We start from the raw sequence: 23028 nt of genomic DNA on the forward strand, positions 1-23028 counted from the left end.
GGAACAGAATAATCTGGTGAATACAATAGAATCAGGGGCATAGAAAGGGAGTGGACTGATAATTCTCAGGGGGAAAGGGGTATGGGGGGGTTCATAAAGAGACTGGACAAAAATCGTACACCTATGGATGAGGACAGTGGGGGGTAGGTAAGGGCAGAAGGTGGGGTGGGAAATGGCTGGAGGGGAACTATGGGGGAAAAAAGGAGAAATAATTGTAATAATCTGAATAAAGATTTATTTAAAAAAAAAAAAAAAAGAAAAAAAAAAAAAAGAAACATCGATGAGAGAGAAGCATCGATCAGCTGCCTCCTGCACACCCCCCACTGGGGATGTGCCCGCAACCAAGGTACATGCCCTTGACCAGAATCGAACCTGGGACCCTTCAGTCCCCAGACCGACGCTCTATCCAGTGAGCCAAACTGGCTAGGGCAAATTTCCAATTCTTATGAAGTCAAACTTTTCCAACCCAATGGGGTTATTTGAATTAGGATCCAAATAAAATCCACAAGTTGCCATGCATTATGTCTCTTAAATCGCTTTTAATCTATAAGTCCCCCTTCTCCCCTTCATTGCAATTTATTTGAATAAACAATGTCGTTTGTCCTGTGGTTTCTCCCAGCCTAGATTCTATGTTGCCTGCATCCCACGGTATCCTTTAACACTTTGCTCCAGCCTCTGTATTCCCAGTAAATTGGTAGTTGGAACCCTAACTGGTTTGGCTCAGTGGATAGGGCGACGGCCTGTGGAGTGAAAGGTCCCTGGTTCGATTCCGGTAGGGGCGTGTGCCTTGGTTGCGGGCACATCCCCCGTGGGGGATGTGGGGGAGGCAGCTGATGGATGTTTCTCTCTCATCCATGTTTTTAGCTCTCTGTCCCTCTCCCTTCCTTTCTGTGAAAATCAATAAAATATATTTTTTAAAAAATTGGTAGTTGGACCTAGAGGCCCTGGGCTAGTTTTTTTTTTGGGGGGGGGGGAGTTGTGGGGGAGGGGTGGGAAGGCTAGTTTTGATTCAGTCTCAGGAGGAGGCTAAAGATACCCAACTCCACGGGCCGACCCAGCTGGACCTGAAAAGGCGAAGCTAAGCCACCACCCAAGGTGCTTAGAGTGACAAAGACGCCGTTTACACGCCCAGGTCAATCACTACAAAGCTGGAGATGCAGGGAAAGGGGCGCCGCCAGGCTTCGTGGGAAATGCCCTTTGTCCGCTTTCCACGCGCACATACTAGCTAACAAAATAAACAACCAGAGGGGCGGGGCCTTTGGCCGGAAGTGACGCACGACGGCCGGCGTCCGAGTTGTCATAGAGGCGGAGAGGCGGATAGACGGGCTGCTGCGGGGTCCCACTTCCGGCCATCTCCCTGGGAGACGCGCATTGTGAAGTCAGAAGTGGGCAGCCTCCCTGGGTCTCCGGTGGCCGGGACCGCGGCGGCGGCCCCGCGGGCGGGATGTTCCGCGGTTTAAGCAGTTGGCTTGGCTTGCAGCAGCCGGTGGTGGACGGCCGCCCGGTCGAAGGAGACGGGCAGCCTGAGGGAGAAGCCCCACCGGAGCCGCACTCGGAGGCTGTGGCGGAGTCGGCTGAGAGGGAGTTCCTTCACCAGGCCATAGATCTCGGCGGTGAGTCTCCCCGTGTCGGGGTGAGGGAGGAAGGTGTGTCTGTTGGTCGGTCCTCTCAGGACGGGAGAGCTTGGGGAGGACCTGGGCAAAGCCGGGGCTTCATCTAGCAGTCAAATCCCGAACCTGAAGTTCCTCGTGACATGTCCCTGTACAAAGTGTAAAACATTAGGAGCAGAGCCGCAGAAAGGAGGTGTGGCCTGAGGTCTTTAGGTTTGACAAGGAATCTTTTTTGTTCAGCTCGCCAACTTCCACAGCCTCCCCCTTCCTCCCCCCTCCCCCCCAAGGCGAGACGGTTGGGGAGCTTGAGTAGGTTGAAAAAGTGACTTTTTGTCCTTAGGACGGAATGTATTTTCGGAAGTTAATTGAGGAAGAGGTACTGAACGCTTTGGTCAGGCTGGTCTCCTTTTTAGGTGCAATGGGACCTTTTTCCTTAAGGCAGGAAAGTAGCTGCCAATTTTTGTCTGTGACGTTCAAGTTTCAGTACTAGATGTTTTATGAACGATATTTCATCTGTTCAAAACCCCAGTGAGTTGGGAGACAAGCCTAGAGTTTTCACCCTAATTTATAGTCATAGTAAATGGTAGCCGTGGAGTTTGGACCTAGATCTAATTTCAAAGCCCGTGCTCTTTTCGAGTTTACTGTCTAGATAGGGAGGAGGGTAAAAGTAGGCTTGAAAGATAAACACATGCTCTAGTAATTCTGATTTTAGAGAGACTTTAGCAGGCTTAGTCAACGAAAACGTCTTTGAGAAGGAAGACCGTAAAGCAGACAGCACTGGGAGAGAACTGCAGCAAAGGTAGGTATTCAATTTAGCAAGCATTTAAAAAGAATCAAAATGGCAAGAGCACTAGGGGAGGCTGGAGCCTGAGAGTGGAGAAACACATATTTGAATAAGAAAGGCTCTAAACATTCAAAAATTTTACTTCAAAGTGGAGGGGCAGGGAAAACAGACTTAACCTGAAATCATGGCGGTACATAATCTCAGTCCAAGGGCCCCAAAGAGATATAAAACTAAGTACTGTGTATAGAATCCCTAAAGAGGGAATGAATTTTTCCTGTGTAGAAAATTAGGAAGAGCTTAGAGTATTGGAGAGATGGGAGAAGATGAATTTGACCAGAGCAGAAAGGTTATGTTAGGTAGTTGGCATAGATAAAAGTTAGGAAAAGTAGGGTATGGGATTTACCTGATTTCCTAGAACAGAGAACCATTTTCATTTTTTTTAAAATGTTTTTTTATTTTTTTTAAATTTCAGAGATGAAGCGAGAGAGATAGAAACATCAATGATGAGAGAGAATCATTGTGACCTCCTGGTTCATAGGTCAGCACTTAACCAGTGAGCCACACTGGCTGGACTGTTTTCATTTATCTTAAAGGAAGGTATCAAAAGTGGCTTCTGGCGCTAGCTGGTTTGGTTCATAGGATAGAGCGTCAGCCTTCGGACTATAGGGTCCCAGGTTTGATACCAGTCAAGGACACATGCCCAGGTTGTGTACTGGATCCCCAGTGGGGGGGGCACACAGGAGGCAGCTGATCAATGATACTCTCATTGATATTTCTATCTCTTTCTCCCTCTCCCTTCCTCTCTGAAATCAATAAAAAAATATTTTTTTAAAAAGTGGCTTCTGAAAACTGAGGGCTTTTTTTTTAAAATATATATTTTATTGATTTTTTACAGAGAGGAAGGGAGAAGGATAAAGAGTTAGAAACATCAATGAGAGAGAAACATCTATCAGCTGCCTCCTGCACACTCCCCACTGGGTATGTGCCCGAAACCAAGGTACAAGCCCTTGACCGGAATCGAACCTGGGACCCTTGAGTCCGCAGGCCGACGCTCTGTCCACTGAGCCACACCGGTTAGGGCGATGTGAGGGCTTTATTAAAAACTTCATGTTTGTATTTAGCACTAAAGACCTCTGAATACTTTTTTTTCTTTTCCTTTTGAATACTTTTTAAATAAATGTGTGTTCAATATGGATGTCTACTTTGAAGTTTAATGCTGTGATATCTTTTCTCACCAGACTCTCCTGATGTTTGGGGAAGCTAAGGTTAAATAGTAGTATTCCCCCCTTTCCATGCCCACACACATTGTGAATTTAAAGTTTCCAAATAAATGCAAGTTCTTTTAGCTCTAATATTTATGTAACTATTAAAAAGGTGTAGAGATTCTATTTTATACACAAACCTTCAGAAAGACAAGAGAGATTATCAGATGTTTTTTATTTCTGTGTATTGATCATAAGAGGTATATTATCTTTGTTGTTGTTGTTGTTATTTTGTTTTGTTTTTAATCCTCACCCGAGGATATTTTTCCCTTGCTTTTTCTTTTAGAGAGAGTAGAAGGGAGGAAGGGAAGGGGAGAGAGAGAAACAATGATGTGAGACAGACATATTGATAGGTTGCCTCCCACAGGCACCCCAGCCAAGGCTGGGGATCAAACCTGCAACCCAGGTACATGCCCTTGACCAGGCCTCAAATCCGTGACCCTTGGGTGCCTAGGCTAGCGCTCTAACCACTTAGAAACACTGGCCAGGGCAAGGTATGTTATCTTTAAAAAGACCCATCTATGTTTTTTGTGTGTGTTATTTTTTAAATATGTTTTTTATTGATTTCAGAGACGAAGGGAGAGGGAGCGAGCGAGAGAGAAATATTGATGAGAGAGATTCATTGATCCACTGCCTCTTGTACATCCTACTACTGGAGATTGAGCCTGCAATCCAGCATGTGCCCTGACCAGGAATTGAATCATGATCTCGTGGTTCAAGGGTCGATGCTCAATCACTGAGCTACACCAGCTGGGCCCATCTATGTTTTGAAAGCTGAAATTAAATATCTCACTTGGCTGGCGTGGCTCAGTGGTTAAGCATCGACCTATGGACCCAGGAGGTCATTATGGTTTGATTCCCAGTCAGAGCACATGCCCAGGTTGGGGCTCGATCCCCGGTGGCGGTGGGGAGGGCGTGCAGGAGGTGGCCGATCGATGATTCTCTCTCATCATTGATGATTCCATCTCTCTCCCTCTCCCTTCCTTCTCTGAAATCAGTAGAAATATTTAAAAAAAAAAAAAAAAAAAAAGATTGGAACCTAAATACTTCTGGTTCATGATGACCTATTTATAAATTTAGGCACCTCACGGGTTAGTAGTGGACGCCCAGGGCTACATTCCATTTTCTCACCCAAAAACAAATCTTCCCATCCTTGTCCCTCCCTCCTGATAAACTTAGGACCTCCTATGATATCTGTTTCAGAGGACAGATTATAAGGAAACTAACTGAAGAACTTCTCTCTACCTTCCTGAAGGCCCATGCCCCAAAGTAACTTACAAATTGTGTGGTTTTGTTAAAGTCAACCAAGTTAGAGCTTTATCTGTACTCTTTCTTTAAAATGAAAAGGAAATTGGTACCTAGCCAGTGTGCTTAGAGCGTCGGTTGCAGGCTCGATCCCAGGCCCTGGGTTGGGACATGTGCGGGAGGCAACCAATCTGTGTCTCTCTCACATTGATGTTTCTCTCTCTGTCTCTTTCCCTCCCACTCTCTGTAAAAAAATAATCAATGGAAAAAATTATCCTCAAGTGAGGATTAACAAGAAAAAAGAATAGTACCTCTGAGAGTATTAAATATCTGAGTTATTCACACAGTTTAAATAAGTGGGAGGTGGCCAAAGATGAGCATTGGCTTTTTCAAAACCTTCCCTAAGGCCAGTCAATGCCCATGAAGGAAAGGCCAGTTCCTGTTCCTCCTCATTTGAAAAGTAGTATTTTAGTGCAATTGTGTTAATTAAGCCGCCCTCCTTTTTTTGGAAAGTGCAGCTAAGAGGACTCCAAAAGCTAGTGTGTGCATAGGAAAATACATGTCTACTTTGAAAAGAAGTAAAATCCCTAATTCAGTTCTAATGACAAAGATTTACTACAAGGAGGGCAGTGCAAAAGGTCAACAGCTTGGATCCCATCCTATCCTATGTAATAAAAGAGTAATATGCAAACTAACCGTCACTCCGCAACAAAATGGTGGCGCCCAGTCCTCTCAGCCCCGCTGGAGTCCCCCAGTCTCAGGGAGGGCTGCTGCTGAGAGCCGGCAGAGTAAGCGGCCTGGCGGAATGCTGCCCAGAGGCCCTCCTGACCCTTTATAAAAAACAAAAACAAATTCACTCCTACCGGAGTGATCCCACACACACAAACCTGCAGCCTGGGGTCTCAGCGTGGGAGGGGCGCGCACCCCCACAGCGCAATCCCCTCCCAGCGGCAGCAGCCTGGGCTGGGGTCTCAGCCTGGGAGGGGCGCGCACCCCCATGGAGCGATCCCCTCCCAGCGGCGGCAGCCTGGGGTCTCAACCACTGAGTCACACCAGCCAGGCAGATATGGAGGAATCTTAAATGTTTCGTTTTTTGTTTGTTTGTTTGTTTTTTATTTATTTATTTTTTAGCAGTTTAAGAGGATTTGATTTATTCACCAAACAGTTCCCAACAAAAGCCCTTACAAGAATACAAATACATATTTTGGACACTAAAAATACATATTTTGACTCATGGTGGGATACCCAGGCTCACAGGATCCCTTCAAATCTAAGGAAACAAACTGAAAGAAGCAAAAAGAGTAAAAAAAAAAAAAAAAATTCACCAAAATGAGGGAGGGAAAGAGTGAATTCTCCAGCAGCGTTCTGACTAGAAAGCGGTTCTTTTTTTTTTTTTTAATATATTTTATTGATTTTTTTTTTTTTTTTTTTTTTTTTTTACAGAGCGGAAGGGAAAGGGATAGAGAGCTAGAAATATCTTTGAGAGAGAAACATCGACCAGCTGCCTCCTGCACACTCCCCACTGGGTATGTGCCCCCAACCAAGGTACATGCCTTGACTGGAATCGAACCTGGGACTTTTGAGTCTGCAGGCCAAGGCTCCATCCACTGAGCCAAACCAGTTAGGGCTGTCCAATATGTTAAAGAAAAAACCCTATCTAATAAAGAGGGAATATGCAGGGGAGGGCATTTGGGGGTGACTGGGTTGTCAGGGGAGGGCAGTTGGGAACAATCGGGCCAGCAGGGGCGCAGTTTTAGGCATCGATCAGGCTGGCAGGGGAGTGGTTAGGTGGTGATCAGGCTGGTAGGCAGAAGCGGTTAGGGGCAATCAGGCAGGCAGGCGAGCAGTTGGGAGCCAGCAGTCCTGGATTGTGAAAGGGATGTCCGACTGCCTGTTTAGGCCCCATCCCTGTGGGGTCCCAGATTGGAGATGGTGCAGGTTGGGCTGAGGGACACCCCCCCAGTGCACGAATTTCATGCACCGGGCCTCTAGTCCTATATAATAAAAGGCTAGTATGCAAATTGACCGAACAGCAGAATGACTGGTCACTATGACGCGCACTGACCACTAGGGGAAGACGCTCAATGCAGGAGCTGCCCCCTGGTGGTCATTGCGCTACTACAGGGGGTGCATCGCTCAGCCAGAAGCCCTGAGCAGGGCTCATGGCTGGTAAGTGCAGCGGTGGTGGCGGGAGCCTCTCCCACTTTTGTGGCAGTGCTAAGGATGTCCGCCTGCCAGCAGTCAGACATCCCTCTTGCAGTCTGGGGCTCTCGCAGTCTGGGACCCTTTACTCCTTACTGCCTGCCTTCAGCAGTGGTGGGAGCCACCACCGCTGTGCTCACCAGCCGTGAGTCGGCTTCTGGCTGAGCGGCACTCCCCCTGTGGGAGTGCACTGACCACCAGGGAACAGCTCCTGCGTTGAGCATCTGCCCCCTGGTGGTCAGTGCGCCTCATAGCGACCAGTTGTTCTGCCGTTTGGTCAATTTGCCTATTAGGCTTTTAGTATATAGGATCGTTTGCAAATTGCAGAAAATCCAGCTCCAAATTATAGAAAGTTCCACAAACAGAGGCTTAATGAGAAGACCTTGATTGCTTGTGTCCAGGGTCCCCAAAACCACCCCCAGGTTTGAAAAGCACCCATCAAATTGGAGTTTCTTTGGCAAGGTGGAAGGCGATAGGCTATTGGCTAGGCAGTCAGTGGGGTAGATCTGCCTCTGTCATAATGGACAAATCATTTATCCTTTGTGAGCCTTGGCTTCCCTATCTGTAAACTGGACAGATTATATCTACTCTTCCCAGGATGGTTGTGAGACTAAAAATGACAATGAAAATGAAGATAAAATGACTACATTCAATGTGCCCTATCTTCCCACTTCTTCCATAAGGTTTTGGAGGTGTGCTCACTCACAGATGTTTTACTTCCTTTTCTTCCTTTGCTCAGACCCTCTCTTGTGCCTAAGTTCCCGAAGTGGACATTGTACTCCTATTACTTCTTGTTAACTTCATATATATATATGTGTGTGTGTGTGTGTGTGTGTGTGTGTGTGTGTATTTTTTTTTTTTTTTTCAGAGAGGAGGGAGAGAGAGATAGAAACAATGATGATGATGATGATGATGATGATGATGATGATGATAATGATAGAGAATCATTGATCTGCTGCCTCCTGCACCCCTCACAGTATGGGGATCGAGCCTGCAACCTGGGCATGTGTGCTGACTGGGAACCAAACAGTGACCTACTGGTTCATAGGTCGACACTGAGCCACACCAGCTGGGCACTTCCTGTTAACTCCTAACTTTAGTCTCAATTTTTTTCTAACTAGTTAATAAAAACTGTCTTTAACGTGGTGTCAGATTATCTCTTTGCAAAATTAATAAACCACTTCTTGTCTTTATGAGCTTCTTACCTGAAAATCTCTTGTCATGCTCTCCCACTTCCCTCTCCCTCTGACTTCAGAATCCAGTCCACTCTCTAATTACTCCTGGGAGACCTTCTTCCTCCCTTCTCTGAGTGCCTCTGTTTAATGAATACTAGTAATTGTGCTCCTGTGGTTGTCTATAAGTTTTTTGTTTGTTTAGAAATGGACATTCCTTGAGAGCAATAACTGCTTTCTCTGTGTTCAGTATGTATCATGTACTTCACCCATGGAGCCATTGAAATCTGAGAATTAAGATTATTATGCTAAAGTACCAGTTTTTAAAAATTTTTTTTTTAAATATATTTTATTGATATTTTACAGAGAGGAAGGGAGAGGGATAGAGAGCTAGAAACATCGATGAGAGAGAAACATCGATCAGCTGCCTCCTGCACACCTCCCACTGAGGATGTGCCCGCAACCAAGGTACATGCCCTTGACCGGAATCGAACCCGGGACCTTCAGTCCGCAGGCCGACGCTCTATCCACTGAGCCAAACCGGTTTTGGCTAAAGTACCAGTTTTTAAAAATATATTTTTTTATTGATTTCAGCAAGGAAGGGAGAGGGAGAGAGAGGTAGAAACATCAATGATGAAAGAGAATCATTGATCAGCTGCCTCCTGCACGCCCCCTACTGGGGATCAAGCCTGCAACCTGGGTGTGTGCCCTGACAGGAATGGAACCATTAGTTCCTGGTTCATAGGTCGACGCTCAACTGCTGAACCACACCAGGCGGGTAGCAAGACAGTTTGAAACAGTTTCTGGGGGAGAACTGGGGAGTTTGCTAAGGGTCTTTGAAAGAGTTGAATTAAAGGTCCAGGATGGATGGCCAGTCCACCAAGAAAGTGGAGTACTGGCAGTGCTGCTCATTTTTTGTTTCAAGTTATTAACAAGGAACATGCCCTATGGCTTAAGATTCTTACAAGAACTCTTTAAGGGAGAAATTATAAATACAATAACCATTGTACTAGAATGAAGCATAGACTCTTTTTTTTATTCTTTATAGACTATCTATTTAACTTTGCGACTGCTGCTACAAAAAAGATAACTGAATCAGTTGCTGAAACAGCACAATCGATAAAGAAATCAGTAGAAGAAGGAAAAATAGATGACATCATCGATAAGGTACATTTAAATATCTTTGATAGTAGAAATTTATGAAATTCATTAACTAATATCGTCCCTTATTCTTATGAATTTTATTAACCCAAGTAGGATATCATTTTTTTTTTAAATATGTATGTTTTTATTGATTTTAGAGATAGAGAACATCAATGGGAGAGAAATACTGCCGGCTGCCTCCTGCATGCCCCCTATTGGGGATCCAGCCTATAACTTGGGTATCAAACTAGCGACCTCTTGGTGCATGGGTCAATACTCAACCACTGCGCCATACCGGCCAGGCTAGGATATCATATTCTGATAAAAATATTAATAGTTAAAATTCTTGGATTTTCTTCTCTTTTTGTGTAACAAATAGCTTTGATATAAATGATCTGATTTAAGTAACCTTGGTTTTTATGTAGTCTAAGGTATGTTGATACTTTTGGGTAATACTAAACTTTTCATATTGTGAGTTTAATTTTCAACTATAACACTTCAGAATATATTTATGCTTTTCATCATTTGGTTAACTTTTTAAAGTCTTAGCCCATTAGTAACAATTCTTTTAAGACTCGGGTTGACTGTTCATTTTTTACAGTGGTGAATTTTATTTATGTTGGTAATTATTTGAACTAAGGAGGTCATCAGTTAAACTTTAGATAGCTTGTTATTTAGATACTTTTGTTGTATGTACTATTTGTTAGAATGAGATTTAACCTATCTTATTTTTTTGAATAATACAAAAGTTCAGTTTTTAACTCATTTTATTTTTGCATTTGAAAAGATAATTTATCATAAAAGGAGATTGTATACTTGAAATTCAAAAATGTTGACAATTCCCTCTTGTAGATAGGGTGAACTATCACTTTTTTAGCATTTTTATTTGAAGAAAATGAATAAAATATCTCAAATAGATTTCACAAATCTTGAATGTAGTTCTTTCCTAATACTAAAATTTTCAAGGTAATTTGACTCTTTATGTATTTTTTAACAGACCATTATAGGAGATTTTCAGAAGGAACAGAAAAAATTTGTCGAGGAGCAGCAAACCAAAAAATCAGGTATAGTATAGGTTTGTTGTACACAACTTACTTACCTGCCAAATTTTATTGAGCACTTATTACCAGACACCACGATAAGGCCCTGAGAATACAAAAAATGTGTAAGTAATGGCTTCATTCTTTGGGTAGCACAAACCCATAAACCTTTGGGATTTAAAGGAAGAAAGGCATCGTTCCCCATGGCTGGGTTGGTGGGTAAGGTCAGCCAGTGATGGCCCCTCTGAGGAGCAGTACATTTATTTACTGACAAAAGCTTATTTAAATGTTTGCAGTTAACAAAATCTCAAAATATCTGCTTTTGCCTTTTTTTTTTTTTAAATGTATTTTTTTATTAATTTTTTTACAGAGAGGAGAGAGATAGAGAGCTAGAAACACTGATGAGAGAGAAACATCGATCAGCTGCCTCCTGCACACCTCCTACTGGGGATGTGCCCACAACCAAGGTACATGCCCTTGACCGGAATCGAACCTGGGACCTTTCAGTCCGCAGGCTGACGCTCTATCCACTGAGCCAAACCGGTTTTGGCTCTGCTTTTGCCTTTTGATGGCGTTCAAACACAAAACTGGCCTCATGTCTTTGAATTTGGCAAAAGTAGGGTAAAATAATTCATTCCATTTGGTCAGTGCTACAAATTCAAAACAGAACTTGTTAGCCCTGTGGCGAATGCCCTTTAGGCATTGTTATGCTTTAGTAAACTCAAAAGTATGAAGCAGCTCTTTGGGACAAATAAACTATGCAAATTAGCAAATAGTGATTCATGGGAGTGATTAAATTGACCCATGTACAAAAGCAGGGAAGGGAACGCAGGTAGCATATCAGGGAAATTTCATTCCTTGGTCACATCAGTCACATTTCAGGTGCCCAGTAACCACATGGGACTAGTCTAGTGGTTCTCAACCTTTCTAATGCCGCGACCCTTTAATACAGTTCCTCATGTTGTGGTGACCCCCAACCATAAAATTATTTCCGTTGCTACTTCATAACTGTAATTTGGCTACTGTTATGAATCGTAATGTAACTATCTGTGTTTTCTGATGGTCTTAGGCGACCCTGCTAGCGGTTCTCAACCTGTGGGTCATGACAGGTTGAGAACCGCTGCTGTAGAGCCTAAGACCATTGGAAAACACAGATATTTACATTACGATTCATAACAGTAGCCAAATTACAGTTATGAAGTAGCAACGAAAATAATTTTATGTTGGGGGTCACCACAACATGAGGAACTGTATTAAAGGGTCGTGACATTACAAAGGTTGAGAACCACTGGACTAGTGGCTTCCATATTGGACAATGCAGATCTAGAACATCTCCGTCATTGCAGAAAGTTCTATTGGTTAACACTCATCTAAATTAACTGAACAGAGCCGAAACCGGTTTGGCTCAGTGGATAGAGCATCGGCCTGCGGACTGAAGGATCCCAGGTTCGATTCCGGTCAGGGGCGTGTATCTTGGTTGCGGGCACATCCCCAGTAGGAGGTGTGCAGGAGGCAGCTGATCGATGTTTCTCTCTCATCGATGTTTCTAACTCTCTATCCCTCTCCCTTCCTCTCTGTAAAATATCAATAAAATATATTTTAAAAAAAAATAAAAAATAAAATAAATAAATTAACTGAACAGAATCCAATAACAGTTCGTTGGTTTGAAGCGTGGAGGAGAATTCCATCTACAAATACAGATTATTAGTCAAGTTGTGTAAAAACCATAAGAGTAGGTGACCTCCTCAATGAAAAGTGTTTCAAGAATGAAGAGAGGTGATCAGAAATCTGCAATGTTTAGGGGGGATGAGGAACACAAGGGATTGACAGGGTTTTGTTTGTTTGTTTGTTTTTAAATATATTTTATTGATTTTTTGCAGAGAGGAAGGGAGAGGGATAGAGAGTTAGAAACATCGATGAGAGAGAAACATCCATCAGCTGCCTCCTGCACACCCCCCACTGGGGATGGGCCAGCAACCAAGGTACGTGCCCTTGACCGGAATCGAACCTGAGACCCCTCAGTCCACAGGCCGACGCTCTATCCACTGAGCCAAACGGGCCAGGCAACAGTTCTTGTTTGTTTGTTTTGTTTTGTTTTGTGTGTTTTTTTAAATATATTTTATTGATTTTTTACAGAGAGGAAGGAAGAGGGATAGATAGTCAGAAACATCACTGAGAGAGAAACATCGATCAGCTGCCTCTCACACACCCCCCACTGGGGATGTGCCCGCAACCAAGTTACATGCCCTTGACCGGAACCGAACCTGGGACCCTTCAGTCCGCAGGCTGACGCTCTATCCACTGAGCCAAACCGGTTTTGGCTGTTTGTTTGTCTTTTAATATATTTATTGATTTCAGAGAGGAAGGGAGAGGGAGAGAGAGAGATAGAAACATCAATGATGAGAGAGAATCATTGATCAGCTGCCTCCTGCACGCCCCCTACTGGGGATCGAGCCCACAACCTGGGCATGTGCCCTTGGCCGGAATCGAACCTGGGACCCTTCAGTCCACAGGCCAACGTTCTAATCCACTGAGCCAAATTGGCTAGGGCGGGATTGACCGTTTCTAAGTGGCTGCTAGTCCAAGATGGGCTCCCAAGTCACCCCAGAAACTCTGTGGGACTCATCTCTCCAGGTGGTTGCCATTTGTCATCTGGTATTAAAATTGTGCTAAGTTGTAATCATTTCCTTGTGAGCCCCGGAGACACAGGCTGGGTGTAAGGCATCCTTGTATTCCCAGCACTTTGCTTCTAATGGCTCAGAGGATTTGATCCCAGCCCCATTGTATATTGCCTCTGATTTTGCCCATTTTTTTCATTTGCTTTCACTCCTGTCAACCCTTTTCTCAATTCTTAACTGCTTATCTTGCAGCCTCCTTATCAAACCTTTTTTCATGAGACAAGTACATTAACTTTTTATAAAAACTTATTTTGGGGGCCCAGACGGCATGGCTCAGTGGTTGAGTGTCGACCTATGAACCAGGAGGTCACGGTTCAATTCCTGGTCAGGGCACATGCCCACGTTCCTGGTTCCATCCCCAGTGGGGGGCATGCAGGCAGCAGCCGATCCATGATTCTCATCATTGATGTTTCTATCTCCCTCTCCCTCTCCCTTCCTCTTTGAAATCAATAAACATATATTTTTAAATCTCTTTAAAAAGAAACACTTTTATTTGGAAATAATCTCAATATACAGAAAAGTTGCAACAATAAAACTAGTACAGAAAATACCTTCTACCCAGATTGTTAGTTTTCCAGCTTTAGGAAATTTAATATTTATATAATACTCACATTCAAATTTTGTCATTGACCCAGTAAAATCCTTTATATATTTTCCTCCTCAACATAGCATCCAGTCCAGGGTACAGGATTGCATTTTTTGTCACATATCTTAGTCTCCCTTAATCTGGAACATTTCCACAGCCTTTCTTTGTCTTTTATGACATTAGTGGTTTTGAAGAATAGCCCTCCTTTTTTATTATTAAATAGACCATTTCTCATTTTAGTTTTGTATATTTCCTTGTGATTAGATTATAATTAGATGCAGATTATGCATTTTTGGCCAGAATTCTGCTTAGATAATGTGTCTTTCTCAAGGTATCACATTTGAAGACCCACAATGGCCATGTCTCTCTCGATGGTGATGTTGATTTTGGTCACCTGGTCAAGGTGTTGCACAGTTTCTTCACTGTATAATTCAAGTAATTTTTTTTTAACCAAATACATACATGCATAAGATTTATGCATTAAGTCTGGGAATTATGCCCTAGCCAGTTTTCTCAGTGGTTAGAGCATCGGCCCTCGAACTGGAAGGGTCCCAGGTTCGATTCCGGTCAAGAGCACATACCTCAGTTGCAGCTTCCCCAGCCCTCGTCAGGGTGCGTGCAGGAGGCAACCAATCAATGTGTTTCTCTCACATCAGTGTTTCTCTCTGTCTCTCCCACTCCCTTCCACTGTCTCTAAAAATCAATGGAAAAATAACTTCAGATGAGGATTAACCAAAAAAAAGTCTGGAAATTATGATGAATGGTCATATTTGGAACTCAGTAGTAATTTGCTAAAATGGTTGTATGGAAACTTGCTCATTTTTTCAAACCACAATTGCAGAGTAACCCTTGTAATTTGTTTGTTTTTTTTCTTTTCTTTTTGACTGTTAACAAACCTTTCAGAAGCAGCAGTGCCCCCATGGGTTGACAGTAATGATGAAGAAACAATTCAACAACAGATTTTGGCCTTATCAGCTGTAAGTATCTTGTGATATTCTGTGTAGAAGTACTTTCTTCATATCACAATTTTATCTTTAGCAGATGTTTTTCTTCTATACAATTTTTAAAATCTTTTAAGTTGTTAGGAATGTACATATCAACTTTCACTATTTTTTTCACTAACTTTTCTTATAATTTTTATTGATTTATTTTAGAGAGAAAGAGAAAGGGGGTAGAAAGAGAGATTTGTTGTCTCACTTATTTATGCATTCATTGGTTGATGCTTATATGTGTGCCCTGACCTGGGATCGAACCTACAGCCTTGGTGTTTCGGGATGATGCTCTAACCCAGTGGTCGGCAAACCGCGGCTCGTGAGCCACATGCGGCTCTTTGGCCCCTTGAGTGTGGCTCTTCCACAAAATATTACGGCCTGGGCGAGTCTATTTTGAAGAAGTGGCGTTAGAAGAAGTTTAAGTTTAAAAAATTTGGCTCTCAAAAGAAATTTCAACTGATGGCTTAGGCCCGCTCCCCACCAGCAGTCAGACATCTGCGGAGGTGGGAGGTAGGAGAGGCTCCCGCCACCGCTGCTGCGCTCGCCAGCCATGAGCCTGGCTTCTGGCTGAACGGCACTCCCCCTGCGTTGAGCGTCTGCCCCCTGGTGGTCAGTGCACGTCATAGTGACCTGTCGTTCTGTTTGGTCAATTTGCATATTAGCCTTTTATTATATAGGATTATTATTATTTTAATATATCTTTACTGATTTCAGAGAGGAAGGGAAAGGGGGGAGAGAGAGAGAAACATAAGTGATGAGAGAGAACCATTGATCAGTTGCCTCCTGTACGTCTCCCACTGGGGACTGAACCTGCAATCTGGGCATGTGCCCTGACTGGGAATTGAACCAGGATCTCCTGGTTTATAGGTCAGTGTTCAACCACTGAGCCATGCCAGTTTTTTGCCTTGGTTATTAATGCTCAGTCTATAGGAAAGGGGGAGATTTGGCGACATCCCTTTATACACTAATCAGCAGGGTCATAGGCCATGTCAGAGGAATTCCAAGCCAACCTCATTCCCTAGTAAATGTGCCCTATCGAGAAAAGCTTTGTCTTTGGATTTTTTTTTCTTGGCTAACGAGAGGTGGCTAACTATAAAGAGAGACATGACTGCTCTAACCGGTTTGGCTCAGTGGATAGAGCGTCAGCCTGCGGACTCAAGGGTCCCAGGTTCGATTCCAGTCAAGGGCATTACCTTGGTTGTGGGCACATCCCCAGTAGGGGGTGTGCAGGAGGCAGCTGATCGATGTTTCTCTCTCATCGATGTTTCTGGCTCTCTATCCCTCTCCCTCCTCTCTGTAAAAAATCAATAAAATACATATTTTTTTAAAAAGCAAGAGAGACATGACTGTCACAGTTCTTCCAGGTTGGATGTAGTGGGCCCAGGGGCATTGGAGAGTCACAGTAGTGCCCTGTTGGAGTTCCATGTTGTGTGCTGACTGGGTCACAGGCCATATGAGGATCTTCTGTGAAGGAAGGTTAAATTTCTTTTTTATATATATATATATATTTTATTGATATTTTACAGAGAGGAAGGGAGAGGGATAGAGAGCCAGAAACATCGATGAGAGAGAAACATCGATCAGCTGCCTCCTACACACCTCCCACTGGGGATGTGCCCGCAACCAAGGTACATGCCCTTGACCGGAATCGAACCCGGGACCCTTCAGTCCGCAAGCCAACGCTCTATCCACTGAGCCAAACCGGTTTCGGCTTAAATTTCTTTTTAATGAGACTCCAATTTTAATACACTCATAACAAAATGTTTGTATGACATTTTATTTTGTCAGTGTGTTGACTGTACCTCATAATGGATTGTGGGTTCTCTAACCTTTAGTTTAAGACATCTAAACCTGAGTGCAGCAGCATGAAGAAGAATTCACTTAAAGTTGTTATTTGTCAGATATTTTTAAAAGGAGATTGATATCCAGCAAGGCAAGGGAGAGTTGAGGGGAGCCTGTTACTCACTACTAGAGGCCCGATGCATGAAATTCATGCAAGGGGCTTGGCCCTCGCAGCCCTGGCTGTCGCCACCCTCTGCAGGGCGATCAATCACAGAGCCCCCCCTCCCCCCATCAATCATCCTACAGAGGGTGGCAGCAGTCGGTGCTGCTGGGGCTGAGGCGGCCCCGGTGGCCCCATGGCCCTGCCTCCCACCCACTGGTCGTTCTGGAAGGTCGTTCCATTGTCCCCTCTAATTAGCATATTAGCTCTTTATTATATAGGATCCTCCTGTCCACTGCAAGCATCCTAGCACCACACCTTTTCCATTGGAAACTTGCAGGAGGCAGTCTGCAGGAGTGAGCAGCCGAGAGGGTTATGTGAGAAAGGTGGAGGCTCTGCATAAATTCAAGGTGGCAGGATCTCTATATCTTGCTGTCCCTATAGTGTTGTCACACTTGTAACAGTGTTTATCATGTAGAGTAAAGTGAATGTCGTAAAGTGGACAGAGCTTGCGAGATGCATAGCAGCCCATTGGGGCTGTGCTGGAGTGGGAGGAATACTCGACCCTGGAAGGGGAGGACTGGAGTCCTGGCCCTGCCACTCATTATAATACATACCTGACGTTAGACAAGCCATTTTGCTTCCCTGATCCATTTTCCTCATCTGTAAAGTGAGGATGGAAGTGCTTGCTTCACAGTGTTGTGACAAAGAAGCTAGGGGCCCTAACACTATGGCTGAGCGAAGACTTGTTGACTGAACCAACAATAACAGGCCTTTTTCCAGCCTGGCCATGCTCTGTGAAGAAGCTGCACTATGTCTCTCTGTCACCATCACATTCCTGGGCCCTGACTGACCTGTGGAGCTTCACAGACATTTGTCAGGCAGAGCCTGGGCCTTGGCCTTCTGTAGAGAGGTGTGACGAAAGCATGGTCTGTACACACTTGAGAAGTGAATTGCATGGTGGGTTTTGCTTTTCTTTTTAATATTTTTATTTTTTTTTATTTTTTAGACAGGAAGGGAGAGGGAGAGAGAAATAGAAACTTCAGTGATGAGAGAGAATCATTTATTGGCTGCCTCCTGCGCGTCCCACATGGGATAGAGCCTGCAATCCAAGCATATGCCCTGACTGGGAATCAAACCGTGACCTCCTGGTTCATAGGTCGACGCTCAGCCACTGAGCCACGCCAGCCAGGCTTGCTTTTCTGATATGACCACCATGGTTAGCTGACTTCAATTTTAGGTTAGAATGTTTCTAAGATTATCTACACTAGTTTTCACATACCCAACAGTGCCCACTAAAACAGATGTGTTCGTATGATTTCAAGCTATATAATTTCAACTAATTGCATGATTAATTTCCTCAAGGCTCTCCAATTGAGACTTAAAAATATATGAAAAGATCAGCCTTTCTCTGCTCTCTCTTAAGTGGACAAGTTAACAATAGCTCATTGGAGACTGCGGTGAAGTCTTTAGGAGAATTCAATATTCATCAAGTCAGTGATGCATTGGAACATATTAATTGTGTTCTGTGGTTTTTCCCCTTTTCATCAAAGGACAAGAGGAACTTCCTTCGTGACCCTCCAATCGGCGTGCAATTTCATTTTGACTTTGATCAAATGTACCCTGTTGCCCTGGTCATGCTCCAAGAGGATGAACTGCTGAGCAGGATGAGATTCGCCCTTGTTCCTAAACTGTAAGCACTGTATTCGCGAGCCTGAGTGGTGCTGCTCACAAAACGTGTATTTGCATTTTCTTTCTTTTAAAAAAAAATACATTTTTATTGATTTCAGAGAGGAAGGGAAAGGGAGAGAGAGATTGAAACATGAATGATGACAGAGAATCATTGATCAGCTTCCTCCTGTATGTCCCCTACTGGGGATTGAGCCCGCAACCTGGGCATGTGTCCTGATCAGGAATCAAACCGTGACCTCCTGGTTCATAGGTTGATGCTCAACCACTGAGCCATGCTGACTGGGCTGTATTTGGATTTTCTAATGGCCTCGGTGGTGTGCACAGTGTCAGGGGAGAATTATGGAATGGGGGCCAGGAAAGTCTCAGACTCTCTTCATAAAAACGGGCTCTATGGCCCTTCAGCACCATTCTCTCTCTCTCTCTCTCTCTCTCTCTCTCTCTCATTTTCACACACACACACACACACACACACACACACACACACACACGGTGCCATAGAATCGAAATGAAGAGTGGACTTTTGGGAAATTTGGGGTGGAGCTGAGATGTGAGATGTGTTCTTTAATCCCTGCTTAGAAGGTAGAGTGCATTTAAGTTAACGTCTGTGAGGCCCATCAGGACCGGCTGCTGTCTTCCCTGCACTCCGCTCTGCTCCCTGGCAGCAGTGTTCTTATCCTCTTTCCCACCTGAGGCTTTTCCTCTGCCCAAAGGCACTGTCCCCTCCCCAGGTCCCTGCCTGTCCTTGAAGTTCCAGCTTCAAGACAAGCATAATGTCTTCTGTGATAGCCATCAGCAGTGGGCCCTCTTCTCGTCCCCTCTGCCACCACAGGCTCTTCCTCACCTTTTCTAATGCCAGTCCCTGGTTTTGAGTGTCAAATTTTTAGAGTCAACAACATGAGTGTTCCTTTTTTCTAGCACTATGTTCTTACTATATGGGTGCAGTGTCTTACTGTTCTCTAAGTCATGAAGAGTAGTACTTTTTAAAAAAAAAAAATACGGTGGGTTTTTTTAATTGATTTCAGAGAGAGGTAGGGAGAAGGCGAGAGAGATAGAAACATCGATGAGAGAGAAACATCAATTGACTGTCTCCTGCACACCTCCTACTGGGGATCAAGGCCAAAAACCTGAGCACATGCCCTGATCGGGAATCTAACTGGCAACCTCTTGGTGCGTGGTATGACACTCAATCAACTGAAGTATAGTTTTCTTAAGATAGCTCTTTTCTCTCTGCTTTTTTCTGTGAACTTTTGTGTTTGCTTTGGGCTCTGTCTTCATGTTGCAGGCTTTTCTTTACCCGTCCTTTGGGTGAAGGCACCATGCTGAGACATAGTTGGGGCTGTGTGTTCCCATAGGCCTTTTAGGCCTGGTGGCTTCCCCGAGAGAGCTCCTCAGCCCCCTGCGTGGCAGAGGGCAGAATAACAGGCAGAGCCTGGCCCCTGTTGCTTCCGTACATCGTTCCATCCCCATTCTCAATTGTGCCAGCCAACCCTGAGTGCAGGTGGCTTAGCACAGTCCCTGGCTAGAAGGGGCACCATGAGAGTCCAGACCATCTCAACGCTCCTTGAGGGCCTCTCCACTGCTGCTCCTGTCTTGAGCCCAGACTTGGAACAACAGTTATATAGAATCCTTTATTTTTTTCTTTTTAGTGAAACTCTTCTCTCCGTAATCACTAATATATTGGTGATGAATTACTGTTATGCTCAAAAAACCCTGGGAGCTGCCTTTTGAACACCTCATTTGTATGTATCTGTTTGAAGCTCTTTTATCTCAGAATTTGAGGTTGTACCTATTTTGAATAGCTGCCTCTTTCTGAGAGAGGAGCAGCAAAGCTCTGGGATCCAGGTGGACTTCGCACCTGAAGGCTCTGCCAGCGTGAAGACCTTGGAATCAACATGGGCCATGCAGTGTGCTCTCTGCCAGTGCTCTAGGGACTGTCCAGAGGCCCTGAGATGCTGGGACATTTGGCCTGGGGTGCTCCTGGCAGGCATATCACTGTCCATAGTTTCGGTTTTTGACAATTCTGGACTCCCTCTCACTGCTGACAGTAATTTTAGATTTTTTTAAAGCTTGGAGAATTGGTATTTGGCAAATAGTATTTCAGATTTGTCGCTGGCTAAGTAAGCTGCCCATTAAGTAATATAATTCCACTTTTCCTACTGCTAATTCTGTTAGGGATGCTTTTAGAAATTAGGGTTGGTTTTATAAGTCTTTATCTGTTAGAAATGCTTACTGAAGTATCTACACTAATAAAAGAGAAAGATGCAAATTGACCGTACCTTCACGATGACCACCAGCCAATCAGGAGTATATGCAAATTAACCCAACAAAGATGGTGGGTTAATTTGCATACGCAGGTGCCAAGCAGCCGGGGGCGGGGCGGGACGCTTGTGTCTTTGCCATGGCGACAACATAGGCGTTCCACACCACCCCAGCAGCTCCAGGCCTCTGGGCAGTGTGGGAAGGCAAAAAGGTGGCTCCAGCCAGAGTGAAAGTGGTGCCGGCAGCCAGGGGAAGGCAGGCCCATTCTTACACGAATCTTCATGCATCAGGCCTCTAGTTTATAGATGAAAGGATGTGATATCTGTCATTGCCTTAAAATTTTCCAACCTCCCCCCAAATAAAAGTGTTGTGTGCAGGGGAGGAGGCATAGATGAAACATGACTTGCAAAATGGTGGTATTTCTTTTTTTCTCTTTTTTTTATTTTTTTTTTTATTTTAAAATATATTTTTATTGATTTTTTACAGAGAGGAAGGGAGAGGGATAGAGAGTTAGAAACATTGATGAGAGAGAAACATCGACCAGCTGCCTCCTGCACACTCCCTACTGGGTATGTGCCCGCAACCAAGGTACACGCCCTTGACCAGAATCGAACCTGGGACCCTTGAGTCCGCAGGCTGACGCTCTATCCACTGAGCCAAACCGGTTAGGGCTTTTTCTCTTTTTTGAAAATATATTTTTATTGATTTCAGAGAGGAAGGGAGAGGGAGAGAGTGTTAGAAACATCAATGATGAGAGAGAATAATCGATTGGCTGCCTCCTGCACACCCTCTACTGGGGATTGAGCTCACAACCCAGGCGTGTGCCCTTGACCGGAATTGAACCCAGGACCCTTCAGTCCGCAAGTGAACGCTCTATCCAGAGCCAATCAGCCAGGGCAATGGTAGTATTTCTTAAAGTTAGGTCCAGGGTACATGGGGGTTCTTTTTTCTAGTCTTTCCACTTTGGTTGAAATTTCCATAATAATATAAAACAAAAATGAGCCATCACACATAAATAAGGAGTTTTCCTTCTGACACGCAGAAATGCAATTTTCTGGTGACAGTAGGGAAATCAATCCTTTCCTGGGACATAGACTTGTACATATGCCCATTGTTTCCTAGAGGCTGTTCAAAGCATACTAATGTCTTAAAATAGTCCTTGGAGCATAAGTGGTCAAATAAATGTTTGGGAGTTGCTACATTGGGTGGATTTTTATTGTAAGGCCTCTTAGAACCTTTACTATGTCATCTGCATTGTGACTCCCATCAGAGGGTAACCAAATACTTCTGCAGTGTGCCTGTGACTGCTTCTTACATCAAGATGGAGAGGACTCTAGGAAAAGAAAATAATCCAGTCTGTGTGTGTGTGTGTGTGTGTGTGTGTTTTAAGTATGTTTTTATTGATTTTAGAGAGAGGAAGGGGAAGTGGGAAGAGGGTAGAAAGAGAATCATCAATCAGCTACCTCCTATACACCTCCCTCCTGGGGATCAAGCCCCAACCCAGGCATGTGCCCCAACCAGGAATTGAACTGGTGACCCCTTGGTGCATGGGACAAGGCACAGCCAACTGAGCCACATTGGCCAGGGCCAGATGTTTGTTTTTATTAAGAGAGCAAACATTGCCAATGATCCACTGTAGATAGTACACTGTTCATTTTGGACATTTCCTAGAGTTCAGAAGTAAAAGTGACCTTGAGCACTAGCTGGGTAGTTAAGTGGTTAGAGCATCGACCTGCGGACTGAAGGGTCTCAGGTTCAATTCCCATCAAGGGCATATATATTGGTCATAAGCTTGACCCCTGACCCCAGGCCGGGGCACATATGGGAGGCAACCAGTTAGTGTGTCTCTCACATTGATGTTTCTCTCTTTGTCTCTCCCCCTCCCTTACATTATCTCTAAAAAAAAATCAATGATGCTCTGGTGATGATTAACAACAACAAAAAGTGACCTTGAAAATATTCAGGCGGCTCACTACCTCATGGGAAAGTTAGTCTCATTTTTGTATGGCTGTGGTGGTATGGTTTAAGGCCCCTGAATTTACCCAGGTAAATGCCCTAGGTCCTGCCTTTGTTCCCCAGGTGTCTTAAGTCTATGTACCCCTCACCTTCCCAGTGATTACCTTCTGAAAGTAAGTTTTCCGAAGTGGATATGGTGTGTTGTCTGATTGCAGAAGAGCACACTCTAGTGAATCTTGTGTGCAGCCTAAGATTTCATTAGCTCTTCCAGCAGCTGTAGTCAGCTAGAAGTCCTTATTAACTGCTGTTAAACCAAGTCTCCCTCCTGCCAAACTACTTCCAAGAGGTGTTATAAGAAAAAGAGGCTTCTGCTCTAGCCGGTTTGGCTCGGTGGATAGAGCGTCGGCCTGCGGACTGAAGGGTCCCAGGTTCAATTCTGGTCAAGGGCACATGCCTGGGTTGTGG

At 44.3% G+C, this 23028-nt stretch overlaps 1 protein-coding gene across 1 annotated transcript in view; it reads left to right on the forward strand.

Moving 5' to 3' along the window:
* Nucleotides 1-1284: 1284 nt before the first annotated feature.
* SYAP1 (synapse associated protein 1) overlaps nucleotides 1285-23028 on the forward strand; it is a 33262-nt gene continuing 11518 nt past the window's right edge. Inside the window, exons 1-5 of the mRNA XM_080652811.1 lie at nucleotides 1285-1613; nucleotides 9324-9442; nucleotides 10416-10482; nucleotides 14626-14699; nucleotides 18210-18349. Of these exons, the coding sequence (XP_080508937.1) occupies nucleotides 1445-1613; nucleotides 9324-9442; nucleotides 10416-10482; nucleotides 14626-14699; nucleotides 18210-18349 (569 nt within the window). The 5' untranslated portion in view covers nucleotides 1285-1444. The remainder of the gene's footprint in view (nucleotides 1614-9323; nucleotides 9443-10415; nucleotides 10483-14625; nucleotides 14700-18209; nucleotides 18350-23028) is intronic.

Source organism: Plecotus auritus (assembly GCF_963455305.1).
Source record: "Plecotus auritus genome assembly, chromosome: X".
In the NCBI taxonomy this organism is placed as follows: Eukaryota; Metazoa; Chordata; class Mammalia; order Chiroptera; family Vespertilionidae; genus Plecotus; species Plecotus auritus.